Source organism: Mandrillus leucophaeus, unplaced genomic scaffold (genome assembly GCF_000951045.1).
Source record: "Mandrillus leucophaeus isolate KB7577 unplaced genomic scaffold, Mleu.le_1.0 Scaffold518, whole genome shotgun sequence".
NCBI classification, from domain to species: domain Eukaryota; kingdom Metazoa; phylum Chordata; class Mammalia; order Primates; family Cercopithecidae; genus Mandrillus; species Mandrillus leucophaeus.
This window is the reverse complement of record NW_012105564.1, coordinates 371,212-385,399: the sequence shown is the minus strand read 5'-3', so window position 1 is coordinate 385,399 and position 14,188 is coordinate 371,212. Positions and strand designations below refer to the sequence as shown.

General features: G+C 44.0%; 1 protein-coding gene across 1 annotated transcript in view; it reads left to right on the top strand.

Annotated features, from left to right (window-relative positions):
• The window catches only part of CCDC85A (coiled-coil domain containing 85A), a 197,356-nt gene that overhangs the window by 1,528 nt on the left and 181,640 nt on the right, over positions 1-14,188 (top strand). The window contains exons 3-4 of the mRNA XM_011996529.1: positions 1-227; positions 7,753-8,716. Coding sequence (XP_011851919.1) covers positions 1-227; positions 7,753-8,716 — 1,191 coding nt within the window. The remainder of the gene's footprint in view (positions 228-7,752; positions 8,717-14,188) is intronic.

Genomic DNA, 14,188 nt, shown 5'->3' with positions numbered 1-14,188 from the left:
CGGAAAGTTGTTCCCCAGCCGCGGCCGGCTCGACCACAGCCGCGCCCGTGGAGGACCTGTCCAAAGTGTCAGACGAGGAGCTGCTGCAGTGGAGCAAGGAGGAGCTGATCCGCAGCCTGCGGCGCGCCGAGGCGGAGAAGGTGAGCGCGATGCTGGACCACAGCAACCTCATCCGCGAGGTGAACCGCCGCCTGCAGCTGCACCTCGGCGAGATCCGCGGCCTCAAGGTGAGCGCGGGCCAGGTGGGGAGGCGCGGCGCGGCTGGGAGCAGGGTGCCCCGGGGAGGCGGGGCCAGGCAAACTTTCCCTCCCTCCCTCAACAGGTGATCCTTCCCTTCTCCCGGTCGGCACCCCCTGCCCCTAGTCCCTGTGAAACTTTTCCAAACTTTGGAGGCGTCTGCTCCTCTCTTCTCCCCAGCACGGGGCGCGCCAGTGTCTGGCTGTTCGCGGTGCACTGCGGCGGGAGGCGCGGACGCGGAGGACACTGGAAAACAGGCAGGGAGGTGAAGGGCACACCGACCTTTTATTTCTTAGGGAGGTTGGAAAATCAGTGCTTGGGGAGCCAGGTTTCAGTCAGTCAGGGGGAAAGGCCAGGGAGGGGGTGAGTCCAGGAGATCTTCGCCTTGGAGGGTTGGGGATGCGGCTGCTCTGGGCCAGCAGCTCTTGGGCGGGCAGAGGGCGAGGAAAGGGCGCCACTGCCAGGGAGAGCGGCTGGCGGGGTGCCCGGGAGAAGCAGCAGGCGCCACCCTCAGAGCTGTCTTGTGTCACCGGGTACATAGGAGTTCAAGCTCTGCCTTCACGCTTCTACCGACTCCTGTGCTTTCCCTCTTCCAGAGTTTGGAAGGCGTCGCCTGGATTTGCCTTACTCCCCTTCCCATTTAACCCTAGGTTGACTGGGGGAAAGGGGAGGAGCAAAGAGACTCAGTGTGGAAGGAGCAGGGTTTTGACAGGGTACCCCAGGTGTTGGTCAGTGATCTTTCTTTTTGAGCCAGCCCCCCTGTCACCCTCTTCTAGAAAAAGAGGGGAAACGGCCCCCGTCCCCCCAAGCTCACTAACTTTCTTTTCTCCTGGGAGAGGGCTGGGTCTGGAGCAGTGTGCCTGCCCAGCTGCAGTACACGGGTGGCCGGGAACCGCCCTGCTGGGGAGCACCGCAAACTTCCTCTCCTTCCAGCTAGCGCTGGTGCCTCCTGGTATTCCTTCCTCTCATTGTTCTGCTTTGTTTATAGGAAGCCAGACACAAACGAGATCAGTGCAGGGACTTCAGGGAGCAAATTCCCGAAGGCACAGGCTGTTCTTTTCCCCATTCCACTCCCATCCCCACATATCAGGCAGTAGATGCTGTTCCTGAATTGCCTCAGTGCTCCAGCTCTGGGTTCCGGGGCAAGGAAGAGTGGGAAGGTTAGAATGTCCAAGGCTCACGTACGTGCTGGGCCCAGTTCAGGTGGAGATGGCCTGAGGCCGGAACTCATTGTCATATAGTCCCTAGAGTGGGTGCAGGTAGGAATATTCCTCCAGTCAGAAAAATCCCAAGGCTTGCTCTCTCTTTTGGTTTAATTCATTACTAACAGAGTATTTATTAAGTGCCAGGCTCTTTGGGGAATAGAGGCAGGCTAATGTAGTAGGAAGGTGATCTCAGAGGTGAGTGAATTCTAGAAACCTCATTTGCCAGGAGGGTGAACTTAGGTAATTACTTTCTCAGATCCTCATTTTATTCACCAATACAATGCAATGATAACTATTTCTGAGGGTGTTATGACAAGTTATGATTATGTGGGGGAAGGTTTAATACGTGACTATAAAATGGTAGTTACTGTCATCAGGAAAGGACTTACAAATCTATGGCTGTGTGTCTCCAAGATTTTGGTTTCTTAGGCAGAGCTGGACAAGGGGACATTAGTTTGTCACCCTCTAATTTGAGCTTCTTCCATGGTCTGAACCATCGTGTGATTTAGAAGAGTTGGAAGAGTTACTATTAAATGTTTTAATAGTATGGAGCATCAAAATAATAGCTCAGAAACACTTGAAATTTCCTTTAGTTTGTGTGGATTGCATGTGAGGGTCTATGTGTGGGTAGGGGAGGGGGGTGGTAGAGTGGGTTGGTAGAGTGCCTGGGCTTCATTCCAGTAGCTTCATGTAGAGAAGTAGCTATTAGGTCAGCTAAGGGCACTTACACCCAAGTAGGAAAGTCTCCTCGTGATCTAGATTCATGACCTGGCATTAAAAGACTTTCCAGTCTACTTCCTTATCAAGTTCAGAAATGATGGGGGCAGGTTGCTTTCTGATGCGGCCTCTACTCTTCTCATGTCATCCCTGTGCTGCTGCAAGGAGCAGACTCCCAGGCTTCTGACTCAGCCGTGAATGTGCTGTGGTTTTACTCTTCGGAGAGGCCAGCCTTCTCCCTTCCCTGTTTTATTTTGGCTTAGAGCTTCCTTGGACACCATAGTAATCCATATATGTGGTTGACTGAATAAATGATAGGTACGTTTATTTATTTTGGCTTAACTGGAAGAAAAGAAGAACTGTTTTTGTTGTTGTTGTTGTTGTTATGGAGGGGGGTACATCTGAGGGCTTGGTACTCTCTGAGAACTACATATGTAGGGGAATTAAGACCATGATACTTTTTCTTTTTTATGCCTCTTTTTATGAGCTGACTTTGAAATTGCATCTAAATATTTGTAAGGCTACTAGGTATTATTATAGCTGTGGACACAGGAGATGACAGCATCAGTTCTTTACTTCTCAGGGGCCTGTGGCCGGGTCCTAGCACTGATTGACTTGTTTGTGTTTAAATATTTGGGAGGCAGGGCAGCGTAGGGGCGCCGAGAAGTAGAAAGATGAAGGATTTGGATTCTGACAATTTGGGCAGCTTTGGCAAACTGTTAAACTCTCTGTCCCTTGGTTTCCTCATCTGCTCGTGGAGATTTTAATTCCACTTGAGGTTTTATGAGGATGAAATATACCCTAGATGAAGAAACCCCAGTGAGGTTAGATAGTTTTCTCAAGGTCAGACAGACATAAAGTGTTCAAAATCGGCCTGCATTCCTTTTCTTTTGGCTAGTTGACATTCTTTGCTTAGGATGTGTGGTCCTGGAAGGGGTGGAGAAGGGAGATTCTAGTTAGGGTTATGTTGTAAGGAACTGGATTCCTGAGAACCATGTCTTCCGACTGCTGAGCATATACCAACACTTCAGGCTGCTCTGACCCAGTATCCCGGTTGGGGGCCGATTTGGGGATGAATCTCTGTAGATTTGTTTTCTGCATTGCATTAATTTCCCTCATTGGTTCCTAACCCAACCACCCACCTGCCCACCACCCTGCTCTGCAATGAAGCAAAATAGCAAATTAAAACAATTATTTAACTGTAGATACAGTACTTGATAGTCTTCAGGCATAAGATTGAAATATTGGTTGGTGTGCTACGAAGTGGACTTAAAGTTTTTAAAGTCCACTTAGACACTTGGAGAATATCTGGTGGCCTATGGCAATGTTAAAAGGACACCTAGTGTTCTGCAAAAGAAAGCCCAAGTCTTAATGAGGCAGGTTTGAAGAAGCTGGATCACAAGGTTATTATCAAGCTGGCTGCTTAGCTGTTCATCAGAAGGCGAAGGAAATAGCTCAGAACTGAATAGTAAATAATATTCGCAAGAAAACTAATAATAGAAAGAAGGAACTGTGATATAGAAAGGGAAGTGGGCCAGTACCCGCTCCTATCTCCTCCATCTGGAGTGCTGTGAAGTGTATGTTTCACTCCTTTTGGAAAAGGCATTAGCTCCATGAAGCCCTGCGTAGCACCAGTCCTGTTTACTTTCCAGCTCTAGAGAAATCAGAAATAGCTGTAGGACAGTCAAAGGGAATTATTTTCATATGAAAATTTATTTAGATGAAAGAGAACATGACTTGAACTTTCTATCAAATACCAGGATTAAACTAAATGTTGAATAATTTTTGGAGCTTAGAAAGACTAATTTAGTATATTATTGTTTTCTCCAAATATCCACAGCTTCTGATTTCCTCTAAAGCATCAATATCAAGGGATAGTTTATTCTCTTAGTACTGTAGACTCTGACGTAGCTAGTGCTTGCTGAAAACAATAAGAAATTCTTCTCAATAGCTATAGCTGTAGCCTGTTTTGGCCAGAGGCCTGGGGCTTTATATGGTTGATCAGTCCATAAACACATATTGAGTGTCCACTGTATGCAAAACACCATGCCAGATATGTTGCATATTCAAAGAAAGACTTTTGGAATAGACCCTGCCCTCCAGAAGCTAAGATGTCCACATTAGAAAGGAGAAAAAAATGGATGCCCAGTGATTGTTCTAGCTAGAGTGTGATACAGGCCTTAAACAGTGAGTGGGAAAGTTAATTCATTCATTCATCCGTGGGTACTGTTCTGTGCCAGGGGAAACTTCGCGGAGGAATCTCTCCTTTTAGGTTCATATGGGGTAGAAGATGACATTTTCTAGTTGGAATGCACAGACATAATCGTAGTTCATAATTAGCTGACAGCTAAAGGTGGAAGGGCAGGGGAAAGCCTTTCAGGCCTGGCTGAGGGGTGTATTTATTTTCCCTGGCAAAGGAAAGGTGATGGGGATTGATAAACAGGAGAGGCAAAACATGCAGGGGTACTTTTGGTGTTTTTTCTTGTTTGTTTGTTTTTGTTCTTGTTCTTGTTTTTGAGACAAGGTCTCACTCTGTTGCCCAGGCTATAGTGTATCGTGATCTTGGTTCACTGTAACCTCCTCCTCCCAGGTTCAAGTGATTCTCCTGCCTCAGGTTTCTGGGTACCTGGGATTACAGGCACGTGCCACCATGCCTAGCTAATGTTTGTATTTTTAGTAGAGACAGGTTTCACCACATTGGCCAGATGGGTCTTGAACTCCTGACCTCAAGTGATCCACCTGCCTCGGCCTCCCAAAGTGTTGGAATTACAGATATGAGCCATTGCGCCCAGCTGGTGTTGTTTTTTGTTTGTTTGTTTTAAATTTCAACTTTTATTTTAGATTTGGGGAGTACATGTGCGTGTTTGTTACCTGAGTACACTGTGTGATGCTGAGGTTTGGGTATGATTCATCCCATCACCCAGGTACTGAGCATAGTATCCAATAGTTTTTTGACCCTTACCTCCCTTCCTACCCCCCTAATCGCCCCCAGTTTCTGTTGTTGCCATCTTTAGCAGGGAGTATTTTTGAAGGTCATTCTAATTGCGGAGTGCTTGTGTCGGAGTGGGTGAGGGGAAGGAGTGGATGGGGCAAACGAAGGCAGGGAGGCTGCCTGGAAGGCTATTGGCAAAGGTCAGGCCTGAAATCAGAAAGTGGCAATGAGAAGCAAAAAGGAAAGGTGGGAATTAGAAACAAAGAAACAGAATTGTTGGTGATGCCGAGAGTTAGAAATGGAGTTAGAAACTAAGCTGCATAAGCTTCTTCCTAAGACCCACAAATTCACTCCCATGACTGTCAGGAAGTGGAGGATGTGGTTGACAGATGTTTTCTAATTTGTTTTTTAGTCTATGTTAGGGACGTATGTTGAGTCTATGTTGAGTCTAAGTGAATGCAGTCCCCTTTCTGAGTACCTCTAGTTCTGGATTGGTTCGCAATACCAAAGATTTTCAGGCTTTTTGAAGCAGTGAAATCTTGGGTAGCAGCCTTGTAGCTGCCCCTGTTTCATCCTTACCAAACTACAGTGCTTCAAGGAACTGCTGGCCCCTTGACTGTATGCATAAATGGAGAATAGGTGGCAACTCCACTAGTCATTTTAAAAATTCCTTGGCTTCAGGTATCTACACTGGGAGTGCTGTGTTCTTGATACACCGAAGTAAATAGATGAGGTCTCAGTTCTTGTGATTCTAGAGAAGATGTAGTCTAGAATGAATGATCACACTCACACATTTGTGCTTACAAGTTGTAGTAAGTCGAGGGATGATGGTAGACCATAGATTGGGGGTGGACCTTCTATAGAACGGTGTCTATGGGGAAGTGACTTATAAAATGAGACCTGATGGTTTTCTAGAAGGCTGGGGAGAACATTCCAAGTGAAAGAGGGGAAGGCCTTGCCCTTTGAGGACCTGAAACACAGCCTCAGTGCATGATGAGGAGGGGTGTTCCCACCTTCTCCACTGCTACCACACATCCAAACCACCATCATCTCCCTCTACCTGGACCAGCCCAGGAGCCTCCTTGTTGATCTTGCAGCTTCCACTTTATCCTGGCCCTCCCTTCTTTCCTCCCCTACCCCAGCCAGTCTGTTTTCCACACAACTATGGAGGCTCTTTACAAAAGGAATCATGTAATGTTACTCCTCTATCCTTAGCTCCCTAACAACCCAAAGCCTTTACCATCGCTGACCATGGCCTGCATATTCTAGGCTCTGATGCCTCTCAGACCCCCTTTCCCATGTCTGTTGACTTGCTCTCTGTTCTTTAGGCATGGTGACCTCCCTGTACTTGAGCTCTTGCTCTCATGCTGGTCTCAGGGCTTTTATACTTACCCTCTCCCTGCCTGGGATCATCTTCACTCAAATGTTGGCTCCTTCATTCCACCCAGGTCTCTGCTCAAATGTTTCCCTTCTCTGTAGAGGGATCTTCTCTTGAAAAAGAGTGTTCTTTAACCTGCTTCAATTTTCTTTCCAGAACTTTTCACTGCATGACGTTATGTTCTATACGTGTTTTTTTGCCAGTCTTTCCCACCACAATAAAAGCTGTACGATATCAAGGTCTTTGCTGTGTCCACTGATATATCCCTACCACCTGGACTGGTACCCGGTACAGTAATAAATGCTTACTGAATATTTGTGAATAAACAAATGAATCATCATTCATGCGGGGGAAGTAGGCTGAGTCAATGCATCTGGGGCCTTGTGTGACTTTGACTTAAAGGATTTTGCATTGTATCCTAAGGGCCATGAGATTAAAAGATTTCAAACATGGGAATGACAAGATGAGCTAAATTTTGGAGGTAGAGCTCCAAAGCCTTATTTGGTTTTGAAATGGAAGGTTGAAGGAGAAGGAGATGCCAAGGATGACCCCAGATTCATATAAAGAACAGTGGAACAGAAAGAGGTGGCATTTGCTGAGAGGTGCAGTTTGGGGTCTCTTAATTTAAGACTCAGGTTGCTTGAGATAAATGAGAGATGCCAGGGAGATGTTCAGGTAGGTGTGGCAAGTAGGGGTTGGATGTGCAGGGCTGAAATGCCACTAGAGGGCAATTGTGCCTTTCCCTACCAGGGGAATTGGGGCTGCATATTCCATGTCAGGGCTGAAGATCTAAGCAGTGCTTGCTGTTTACTCTGTTGAAAGGTCTGTTGTCTCAGGGCTTTTAAGCATTTCATAGGTCACAAGCAGTTATTTTTCTTTCTTGAGGGTGGGGCCGGGGAGCCTTGTTTTTCTTCTAGTGACTGATTTCTTGTTAATGAGCTGGTTGCTCCCTAACTACTGACTGGGTGACCTTGGACAAGTGAAGCTTTGTGAGGTCCGGTTTCCTCTTCTGTATGAGCCATAATAATTATTATCCCCTAAATGTGTGGGTAAAAATTAGATGACATAATGCAAGTAAAGTATTGTGCAGGGATAGAACTGATACTTAAGTTAGTTTAATTTTTATGGACAGCTACAAATCTTTAGTTTCCTCCTACTCCCTTACCTCCTCCGCTAACCTCACAGATAATTCAGCAGTTGCAGGCTCTCCCTTTCCAGGAAATCTGAGCCTGCTGACCCCTCAGATGCCTGCTTCCCTTGAATGGTTGTGTCTGTCTTTTCAGGATATCAACCAGAAACTCCAGGAGGACAACCAGGAACTAAGGGACCTCTGCTGTTTCCTGGATGATGACCGACAGAAAGGCAAGAGGGTGTCCCGGGAGTGGCAGAGACTGGGTCGCTACACTGCCGGGGTGATGCACAAGGAAGTGGCCTTATACCTGCAGAAACTGAAGGAGCTGGAGGTGAAGCAGGAGGAAGTGGTGAAGGAGAACATGGAGCTCAAGGAGCTCTGTGTGCTTCTAGATGAGGAGAAGGGTGCAGGCTGCGCGGGCAGCCGCTGCTCCATCGACAGCCAGGCCAGCCTGTGCCAACTCACAGCCTCCACCACACCCTACGTGCGGGATGTGGGTGACGGCAGCAGCACCTCCAGCACTGGCAGCACTGACAGCCCGGACCACCACAAGCACCACGCGAGCAGTGGCAGCCCGGAGCACCTGCAGAAGCCCCGGAGCGAGGGCAGCCCAGAGCACTCCAAGCACAGGAGCGCCAGCCCCGAGCATCCACAGAAACCCAGGGCCTGTGGGACCCCAGATCACCCCAAAGCACTCAAAGGACCTAGCCCGGAGCACCACAAACCCTTGTGCAAGGGCAGCCCCGAACAGCAAAGGCACCCGCATCCAGGGAGCAGCCCCGAAACACTGCCTAAGCACGTGCTGGGTGGGAGCCCGGAACACTTCCAGAAGCACCGGTCAGGGAGCAGCCCTGAACACGCCAGGCACAGTGGAGGGAGCCCGGAGCATCTTCAGAAACACGCCCTCGGGGGGAGCCTAGAGCATCTCCCCAGAGCCAGGGGCACCAGCCCGGAGCACCTCAAACAACATTATGGAGGGAGCCCTGATCACAAACCCGGAGGAGGCGGTGGAGGAGGTGGAGGCAGTGGCGGAGGCAGCAGGGAGGGCACCCTCAGACGGCAGGCGCAGGAGGACGGGTCACCCCATCACCGGAATGTCTACAGTGGCATGAACGGTGGGTCAGTACGTGCTGGGGTGCTGCTTGGGCTGGGGAACTCAGTAGACAGTTACGAATGATGATGGGCTTTCCAGCCATGTAAGAAAGTGCAGGTGCTAGGTAGGGAGTGGGTTTGGAGAAGGAGCAAATGTTGGACCCAAAATCATGATGTGGGGTTCTTCTCCATCTGTTTTTATTCTATACAGTTATCAGTCAGTGTGAAGAAGGTTGGGGATGAGGGGTTATGGGAGGGAGAGGAATGGTAATTCCTTAGGACCCTGAGTTGTCAAGGGGAAATCTGTGGGTATTGGAGATAAAAAATAGAACCATTTTAAGAGTCTTTCATCTTAAATCTGAGCATTCTCTTAGTGGTGTGCTGTTTCCTGCTAGAGCTTGTCTGTGGAATGGTTGCCAAAAGGATTTTGTATCCAGTTAATAGGTTAAGTACAAGAAGAAATGAATATTTCTATGAAAAACCATTAACATTAAAAAAGAAGTATGATGTTCCTAAACAGGCCTGATGCTGGTTTGCCCAAATGGCTACAAATATGCCTGACTTTACCTTGAGGATTTTTCCCATTGTATTGGGGGCCTGAATCTGTGACACTTCTTTGCATCTAAAATGCATCAGCTGATTCCCTTTCTACTCACTCAAAATCCACCAACACTGTCATCAAACTCCCTTATACATATTCCAAATAATATGCTCTCTTACATTGCAAGAGACATCTTTTCTGATTGTTTGAAAGTATCTTTTTAAAATGTACAGATGTGTTTGGACACCCTTGGTTTCTAAAGCATAACGTCCGCTACATTTGCGGAGGCAGTGTTAAACCTGAGCTTTTAAACCTTTTCGAAGAGTTTTAATTCTCTGCGTCTTGGATCTGAAACCACTTTGAACTTAAGAGAGAAAAATCATTTCTTAAAGAATAAAAAACAAAAACAACTCCACAATCCTTTTATGTTACCTGTGGTTGAGTTGGAGCTAAAACAATTGATTTTATAAACTGTGGGGTTTTGTTTTCATTGAAAATATCTGAGGGTTTTTGCTTTGTTTGAAAGGTGCTCTGGAGTCTTCAGCCAACTCCAAGCAGTAGTGGAGGAGGCTGCCAGTTTTAGCAGTGACAAGAAGGGGTACTTTTCAATATTGTATTTGGGGATTTACCTGTTGGAGTCCTATTTTATCTTAATCCTTTTTTCATAGTGCTGAAAATTGACTCCTGAAACTTGACTTCAAATGCATGCAATATTCTTTTAAGCACAGGTGGAAATAAAAAGGTTGGGAAAGATGGGCGGTTACTGCTTTCTCTGTTGTTGGGAGGTGGAGGCCCAGAGAAGCCAATTCACCTGTTGTGTTGAGGCTTCCTGGCTGGTGCCTTTCCAAGGTTGAACCTTCACTCACTCTTTCCAAGAGCTGTGGAGATGCTGCCCCCATCCCTACCCCATTGCTGTAGGCAGTCTTGGCTGCCCAATTCTGTACAAGAGATGGAAGTCATTTAAAAAGAAGGTTTGGTTGTGTTACTATCATGAGATTGGTCATTGGCCATGAAGCTTGTCTTTGGAGGGGGCATAATGGAGTAATGGGAAGGTAAAGTTAATGATTTTTCCATTTCTTGATTACTTCTTAATGAGCTTGAGAAGTAAGTATATGCACCATTATAAGGAAACTTTGTCTCTTAAACTAGAAAGAAAATATTAGGGACAAGTGGATCACTTAAAAAACAATTTCTCTTTACAAAAGGGCTTCTTTATATAAAGAACTCTAGTTTAATCACCATATAATTTGACTTCTAAGAAAAGTTTTTTACATGCAGCTTTTAAACAATGCCTTGCATTGCAAGTAAGGTGTATCTCCTGGTAAAGATGACATTACATCGTAGCTTATTGCCTGGATACCGATAAACTTAGTGGGGCAGGTAAATGTTTCTTAAAATTTAACAATTTAATTTAGTTAAAACTGATGTAATAGAATGATACTGAAGTTCAAATCTTATGTCTACTTCGAGTTTTCTTATTCTTAAGTGACCAATCTTGTGCTGACAGTTGATATCCTCAGAGTATATTTGCAGTGCATTTGCATTGTATTTTAATTTCAGTAATTAATTGGAAAATGAAGTGGCACAATGAGATGTTTATGGATCATCAGCCTATAAACATGGGCATTGGTAAACTTGTATTTATCCTGCCATTACAAATTAATTTTTGATACGGATGGTAAGACATGCTTTTTCACATTTTTAAATCCTCACACAATTTGTTTGAATCATTGGTGTATAAATAGATAAGAAGCAGTATCAAGGTTAATTCAGAATTGCAGATTTGCTGACTCATTTCCAGAGTTATTCTGTTTGGGGTTAGTGTGAAATATGAGTGTTTTGGATGAGCACTTGCATGTTTTTAGATGAACAAAAAGCACGTGAAAACAAATGGGAAGTGTGTGTGCATTATGGCAGACTGAAACAGAAATGAAATATACATTGGCAGGGTGTTGTCCTACCTGTAAAGATATGCATTCCTTCCCAAAACACACACATATGCACACTGAGAGAACATCAGTGAAAAAGATGACTGTTTTCGTTGACTATGCCTTGAGCATTTATAAATCTTCTTGTGGTTATAATTACAAACTCGGTGGATAAAAGAGTTGAACTCATTTAAGAGTTTCTTTTGGGAATGCAAAGATAAATTTTAGGTATTTTTCCTCTCTTAAAAGCATCTTAAGTCTCTGTAATAATTTCTTAATTAGTAGGTATTTAGAAAACAACAAAAGCAAAAACCAAAGAAATATTTAAACCTCCAAACTAAACAAAATTCTCGAAAATGCATTTAATTCTTTAGAAGTCATTGTTCAATGATTTCTTTCTAGTTTGTGTAGAGTTCCATTTTCAAATAGGAAGTAGATTCAACACGTATCACATCTAGGCATTAAGGCATTTGTCTATTCATTCATGTTGCTTGCTTATTTCATATTTGTAAATTAAGTAATCGAATAATCACTGCTATTTATAAGTGTTCATAAACTGACCGCCTCAACTATTGAGAATGGGGGTTTCACTTACTTAATTCCATTGACACCCAAGGTTGAATGGAATTTTCTTAGATGAAAGTGTTTCCTTCCACAACGAAATGAAGTAGTTTTGCTTCCAGATACTAGCTGGCAGGACTTTGCTTTTTAACAGGTAACTATTTAGCTCGGGTCATGGATGTCTTGGATGATTTAGGCTCTTCTAGCAATAGCTGTGTTTGTTATTGGCCTTCAAGACAAAGAAGATTGTGATGATCAGAGATCCTTACAAGTAGTTCACCCACTGGACATAATGAATGCAGAAGAGAAAAATAGTAAAAATAGTTTGATATTAATTCTAGAAGCACATATTGCTGGTGACCGGCAAATGAGAAGGAATAAATAGACAAAGAAATGGTACTCTTCATTATCTTCTTTCTTCTTCATCTTCTAAAAAAAAAAAAAAGGAATTGTTTAATTATCCTGGTGGGTCTGATTGCCTTTGCCTTGTCAGAGCAAGTTTCAGTGAGAGTAACATTAGCATGAGGAAGTCATTCACCTGCATTAAACAAGGTCCATTTAGAGCTACTTTGGTCTTGCTGAATGGAGTGTCAGGGTTGTAAGTCTTCCTCCTGAAAGCTTCCTATTGATTCTTTTCTTGTTTTGTGAGGGTATCTCTCGAGATGGAAAGAGTAGGCTGCTTCTCCTAACAATTCTTCTAGTTCAGGATTTCTTTACAGTTACACTGTTATTATTTTGGGCCAGATAATTCTTTGTTGTGAGATGCTGCCTTATGCATTTCAGGAGGTTCAGCAGCATCCCTGGGCTTTACTTCTGAGCATTCCCCTAGTTGTGATAATAAAAAATGTCTCTAGACACTGCCAAATGTTCCACAGTTGGGGGGCGTGGTAGGCAAGATTGCCCCTGGTTGAAAAACCACTGCTTTAGAGCAGTGGTTTTCAATCTAGCTGCAGATTAAAATCACTGTGATAGCTTTGAAAAAATACCGGGGGCTGAGCCCTGCACTGCACTCTGAGATGCAAATTGAGTTGGTCTGGCACTGGACTTGGGCACTTTGCAAAAAGAGCTCCTCAGGTGATTCTAATGAGTGGACCAGTTGGAAACCATTGTCCTCAATGAGTGATTTTGCTTAAGATAGGTTGGTGTGAGTGAAGGTTTCAAATACTTAGGCTTCCTGGGAAGAAGAAAACTTCTCCTTTTCCTTTGCTTAACTCCAGGACTGAGGACTGATGCTGTTACTATAAAACTTCTTTCCATTCTAGACTAAAGTTATCTAATAGCATACTATTTTGGGATATGAGTTGAATATTTGTGTTTTTGATGGGTGGAGTTGTTAGGCTAACTTGAGGGAAACTCTGGCATATGAGTAGGCTCATGACTGCTTTACTTTTTAAAGCTTTCACATCCAGATAGAAAAAGAAGCACATGAGTTTCTAACCTATTCACGGTAGAGGTCGGTGACACCTGTAGATCATGCACTGCCTGCAATGCTAATGGGTATTTCCCACAAGAGAATATTGCGTTTCAAATCTCCCACTTTATAGGTTTCACCCTGAGTTTTAAGACTGCTCCTTATCCTCCGTTGAGGTTATTAATGAGTAAACAAAAAATGTTGATAACACAAAGTGGCCTTGTCTACGAGGGGTCAGATAACCTGTGTGTGGAAGACCCCAGCAGTATTTCTCTGAAGCGGGATTGTCATTGAATTAAGTAGTGTGTACTATAGCATGAATAATTACTCTCATGAATCTTTTATTTTGCTTAAGAAAAGTCAGAACATCACTTGTGAATGAATTTGGACGATAGAAATTGAATGTCTCCTGGGAGAAAAATTTTAGCAGTTACAATTATAGAATACTAGAACTGGTTTTAATTGAGGTCCTCTGTGTGTGTTTTCTATTGTGTGAACTGACAGATGGTTAAAGAAATAAATAATGGTTTTTGTTCTTCGAGCTTCAATACTGTAATTTGGTAACCTTATGTACAGTTTGATAAGACATCGACTTAAGTTTTTGATAAAATTGATTTATTGTACCATACTTGTATATGCAAAGCATATTACATTTATCATACGGATACATTTTGACTTAATACCATAGAAAGCTTAATATTGAAAATGTAGTTTGTTAAGAAAATTGCAATATATATCCGAGGAAAACTATTGGAAAACCTAGATGGCTTAGAAAGGTATTTCCTAGTACAATGTAAGGTTTTCAACTCCACTGACAATGATGTAATGCTATAAACGTAATTTAAATCTGGAGGGTCATTTTCATCCTTTTCCTACAGAGATTGCCTGTCTATCAACATTGTGTATGTATGTATATTCACATGTTTATATACATTTCAGTAACTTTAATATTGCATCTGCACAATGCCAAACATTCAGTTGGCTTCTATTTGGTCAAACAAATGTTCAAGTGCCTTTGGCATCCTGTCACATAAGCTAGTTGCTGCCATAAAGT